Source organism: Austrofundulus limnaeus, unplaced genomic scaffold (genome assembly GCF_001266775.1).
Source record: "Austrofundulus limnaeus strain Quisiro unplaced genomic scaffold, Austrofundulus_limnaeus-1.0 Scaffold1324, whole genome shotgun sequence".
Lineage (NCBI taxonomy): Eukaryota > Metazoa > Chordata > Actinopteri > Cyprinodontiformes > Rivulidae > Austrofundulus > Austrofundulus limnaeus.
Genome location: NW_013953726.1, coordinates 18,563 through 23,314, shown reverse-complemented (window position 1 = coordinate 23,314; position 4,752 = coordinate 18,563). Strand labels below are relative to the sequence as shown.

General features: G+C 40.9%; 1 protein-coding gene across 1 annotated transcript in view; it reads left to right on the top strand.

The window, feature by feature from the left end:
* Positions 1-4,752, top strand: part of LOC106534976 (N-chimaerin) — a 24,817-nt gene that overhangs the window by 2,914 nt on the left and 17,151 nt on the right. Inside the window, exons 5-6 of the mRNA XM_014031806.1 lie at positions 4,001-4,032; positions 4,122-4,235. Coding sequence (XP_013887260.1) covers positions 4,001-4,032; positions 4,122-4,235 — 146 coding nt within the window. The remainder of the gene's footprint in view (positions 1-4,000; positions 4,033-4,121; positions 4,236-4,752) is intronic.

Here is a 4,752-nt window from a genome sequence, read left to right as displayed (position 1 = left end):
CAAGATTAACCTTCAGGGTGGATATAGCTCGCTCACACCGAGGACCTATCCACGTCATCATTTACCCAGAATGCTTTGTGTGTAAGTAAAATGTCTCCGTCCATGTTAAAATATATTTAAAAATTTTTTCCAAACTAAACAGCCTACAGTATTTTTACAGTCTTTATTTTACAATTAAAATATATGTTTATCAAATAAAGTCTAATGTTACAATTAATCGGGGATCCCTTATCCTCATGGACTAATTGATCCTCCTTCAATTAGAAAGGAAGAATGGAGTTTTTATATGAGTCTTTGAGTGAATTCGTTTCTTAATTCTGGCTTGAAAGATTTCTCTTAAAAGCTTGAAACACTAACCTCACTAAGTCCTGCACATCTGTCTGCACAAGATGCACACTCCAGGTGTGTGTGAAGATGGAGCAGCACAGCTTGGCAGAACTCAAAGGGGGTTAAAGATGTTTGGAGCAGTAGGGGGCGTCTGGTGTTTTTCTGTAAAGACGGCCCTCTTTGGGTGTGGGTTGTGGTGTAAAATGAGCAGATGTTGACTCAGATCTGGTCCTGGTGGTGGGATGGTTTAATCTGACCCAGTTAAAATGAGCAGACGGGTCAGCAGACTGTCCCCCCTCCCCAACACTCACACACCAACACACACACCTTCAACCAGCACCTCCATGTTGTTTAATAGGTGTTCAGCCATATGGGACTTAATAAACATGGGTCTAGTTTTTCCTAGTGTGGACAGGTTTCATCTGTCTGTATTATTTGCAACATATAGATAGTCCAGATACTTTAAATAAATTAAAATAACTTTAAAAACCAAAAAGATCTACAATAATGCAGAGAGGATTAATTCTGAAGTTCTTAGAGCTCAAATTATTGAAATTATTATCAATTATCAATTATTACTTATTGTTCAGACTGAGGAGACTCTGAAGTATTGTATTGTTTTCCCTTTATCTACACATTTCATCACGCATTTCATTCTAATAACACTGCTGTATTTTTTTAACTTTATGGGTCAGTAATAATGGAAATAGTCAATTGTATTAATGTGAACATTTCAGCTGTGTTCATCAGTCAACGCAAGACATTGGAACACTCAGGATTTTATTTTTTGCTGTGTGGAGTAATGATGTTTTTGGTTGCTAAATAAGTTTTAATCAAAAATGTTTCTGATTTAATAGTATGATCCTTCTGTAACAGCAGGGGTGTCAAATTCATTTTCACAGAGGGCCACATGAGCGTTAGTGTGGCCCTGAAAGTACAAGTTGTAATTGACTTCAACGTTTCCTGTTTAACTTGGACTAAACAGAAATCGTCTCATTGCTATGGCTGATACAACCGAGCACCACTAACAAAAAATAACTGAGCTCTACGTGGTATTTTCAGTATAGAAACACTGTTTAACACATTCTTTTATAAACATTGAAAGGTACTACGTGTACGACTGACTGAATGTGAAATAAATAGTACAGAAATATTATTAAAAGTAAAAGTAAGTGAGTTTTAGTCACTGTTGTGTTGTGGTGAATCTTGAATTCTGAACTCTCCTACTTTCCTACAGGGAATTCCCAAGTATAATCAGCATGCATCATGGGAGATGTAGATTATGGTCAATGCTGGCTTTAAAGCAGTTTATTTTGAGACAATACYGGGCCGTTCAACTAAAWTGCTCAGGGGCCACATTTACTCAAAGCCACCAGCTCAGGGGCAGGACAAGCATTATTGATCAATTTAAATTAAGTACCAAAAAATTTTTTTTTGTCTGACCAGATGGAATTCACCCATGAGCTGCATTTGGCTTTGGGCCTTGATCACATGAGTATTAGAGCTATTTTCTTTCTGTATGCGTAACCTGTCTCTCTCTCTCCCCTCTTCTAGTGATAATTGTGTTATCAAGTAGCAAATATTATAAAAATAACTACATTTTATAATTCTTTTTAAAACCCTAATGTTTAACCAAGTCCATGTTTGTCGTCTCATTTTGTCTTAATTGTAAAATCGGTGGGAGTTGTGGGTCAAATCACTGAACTGTTGGCTTTTTGTTGCACTGTCTGAACTTGGAACAACGTTTATGAGCTAAGTCATTAACTAAAATGAAACCATAATGGATCATGAGAGATAATGTTGTGTTATGGCCATCGTGAAACTAAAAGCATAAATAGTGTGGTAAAGAAAACATGACTTACAGTTAGGTAAATCTGCAATGGTGCCAAAACGTTTCACATAAATGCTATGGATGAAAGATTTTTTTGAGTTTTTAATCTGTGTTTTATAAAAGAGGAAAATACATGGGTTAGACAATGAAAATGAAACACTTCGTTTTAGACCAGCTGAGGTGGTTCGGGCTTTTGATTAGCATTGATCTGGATGCCTCTCTTGGAGTGTTTGTGGACATGTCCCACTGGGGAGAGGACCTGTTTCCTCTGCAACCTGATGGGACAGAGAATCTGAACAAGAACTGATCCAGGCTACATGAATGTTTTTACTAAAACACATGCACATGAGTATCATTCTGGTGTTTTAAATCTTTACATTTAAAACTAAAAGCATCTAAAAATATGTCTGGGGTGTTGATGTTTCTGATTTAATAGTATGATTTGCAATGAGTGTAACATTGTAAAGGCTGCCCTTTGTCACCGATTCTGTTCATTACTTTCATGGACAGAATTTCTAGGCGCAACCGAGCTGTTGAGGGGATCCATTTTGGTGGCCTTAGGATTGCATCTCTGCTTTTTACGGATGATGTGGTCCTGTTGGCTTCATCGGAACGTGATCTGCAGCTCTCGCTGGAGCGGTTCGCGGCCGAGTGCGAAGCAGCCGGGATGAGGCTCGGTGCCTCCAAATCCGAGGTCATGGTCTTGAGCCGGAAAAGGGCAGAGTGCCTTCTCCGGGTCAGCGGGGTCGCCCTGTCTCAAGTGGAGGAGTTTAAGTATCTGGGGATCTTGTTCACGAATGYGGGAAGAACYGAGCGGGAGATCGACAGGCGGATTGGCGCAGRGTCTGCTGTAAAGCGGGCGCTGTACCGGTCCGTCGTGGTGAAGAGAGAGCTGAGTCAGAAAGCGAAGCTCTRGATTTACCGGTCGATCTACGTTCCTACCCTCATCTATGGTCATGAGCTTTGGGTCATGACCGAAAGAACGAGGTCCCGGATACAAGCGGCCGAAATGAGTTTCCTCCGCAGGGTGGCTGGGCTCTCCCTTAGAGATAGGGTGAGAAGCTCGGTCATCCGGGAGGGACTCAGAGTAGAGCCGCTGCTCCTCCACGTCGAGAGGAGCCAGTTGAGGTGGCTCGGGCATCTGGTTAGGATGCCTCCTGGACTCCTCCCTGGTGAGGTGTTCCGGGCACGTCCCACTGGGAGGAGGCCCCGAGGAAGACCCAGGACACGCTGGAGGGACTATGTCTCTCGGCTGGCCTGGGAACGCCTTGGAGTTCCCCCGGAGGAGCTGGAAGAAGTGGCTGGGGAGAGGGAGGTCTGGGCCTCCCTTCTGAAGCTGCTGCCCCCGATTAATGAATGAGGGAGTGTTTTTCTAAATCTAAGAAGAAAATTCTAAATTATCTCTAAAAGCCTAACTAATAGTTTATTCCAGATTAATATTGACAGAAAGATTCTGGAAATAATCTGTCGCTTCGCCTCCACTTTGCTGGTAAAGCACCTGGCTCATCTTTCTTGGAGCTCAGATTCCTCATTTCACATTCTTACATTTCCATCTTTCAAATTGATATTTGTTGCTGCCCGTYGGGGTTCGCGCTGATTTATTGGCTCAACAGCAGTTTTGTTGAGCGCAACACGATGCTCAGCTTTTATGTCTGACTCTTGCAATATTCTGCACACCCACAAAAACACTGTGGCCGTTAGGATCCCATTCAAATCCCTGAAATTCACACAACATGGTGTTTCTTTTGATGGTTTTTGATTTGTGATGCTTTACATGTAATTACGTTTATCGTAAGTTTATTAAAGTCCCAACTGGGATGATTTTTTTGTGTTCTTTTGCAGGTGGAAAACAGACCCAAATACTATGGGAGAGAGTAAGTTGCCTTTATGATTTAGACAAGGCATGCTTTGTTATTATATTTGGATTTTACTTCATTAAATCAAATTATGTTGTTTTTTTCAGGTTCCATGGAAAGATCTCGAGGGAAGAGGCCGACCAGTTACTGAGTCAGGCCGAAGGCAGCTACCTCATCAGAGAAAGTCTGAGACAGCCGGGCACATACACTCTGGCTCTAAGGTGTGTTGGCATCAGATTAGTTTTAGACGTTTTATCAGATTTCTGAAGAATTATTGTCTTTTCTTCTCCCAGAACAAAGGAGATGCTAATCTGCTGCCTCGGCTGTTTGCAAAAAAGTATATAGGATCAGATGTCATGAGCTGAAACACCCAAGTCAAACAAAATGAATCTTTTGTTCTGGTAGAACGCTTTTATGAGTGGAGTTTGGTGAGTTTGTGTTTAGGAAACATGTTGGATGTTATCAAACCTTTTTTTTCTGTAGTTAGCTTTTGAAACTGCAGACTTTATTACACCAACTGCAGAAAATCCAAAACACAGCTGGAATATCTTCACACTGACATACAGCGGGTAAAATAAGTATTGAATGCACCAACATTTTTCTCAGTAAATATATTACTAGAGGTGCTAATGACATGCAATTTTCACCAGATGTTGGTAACAACCCAAGTGATCCATACATACAAAGAAATCAAACCATAAATGTCCAGAAATGAAGTTATTTGTAATAATGTGGAAT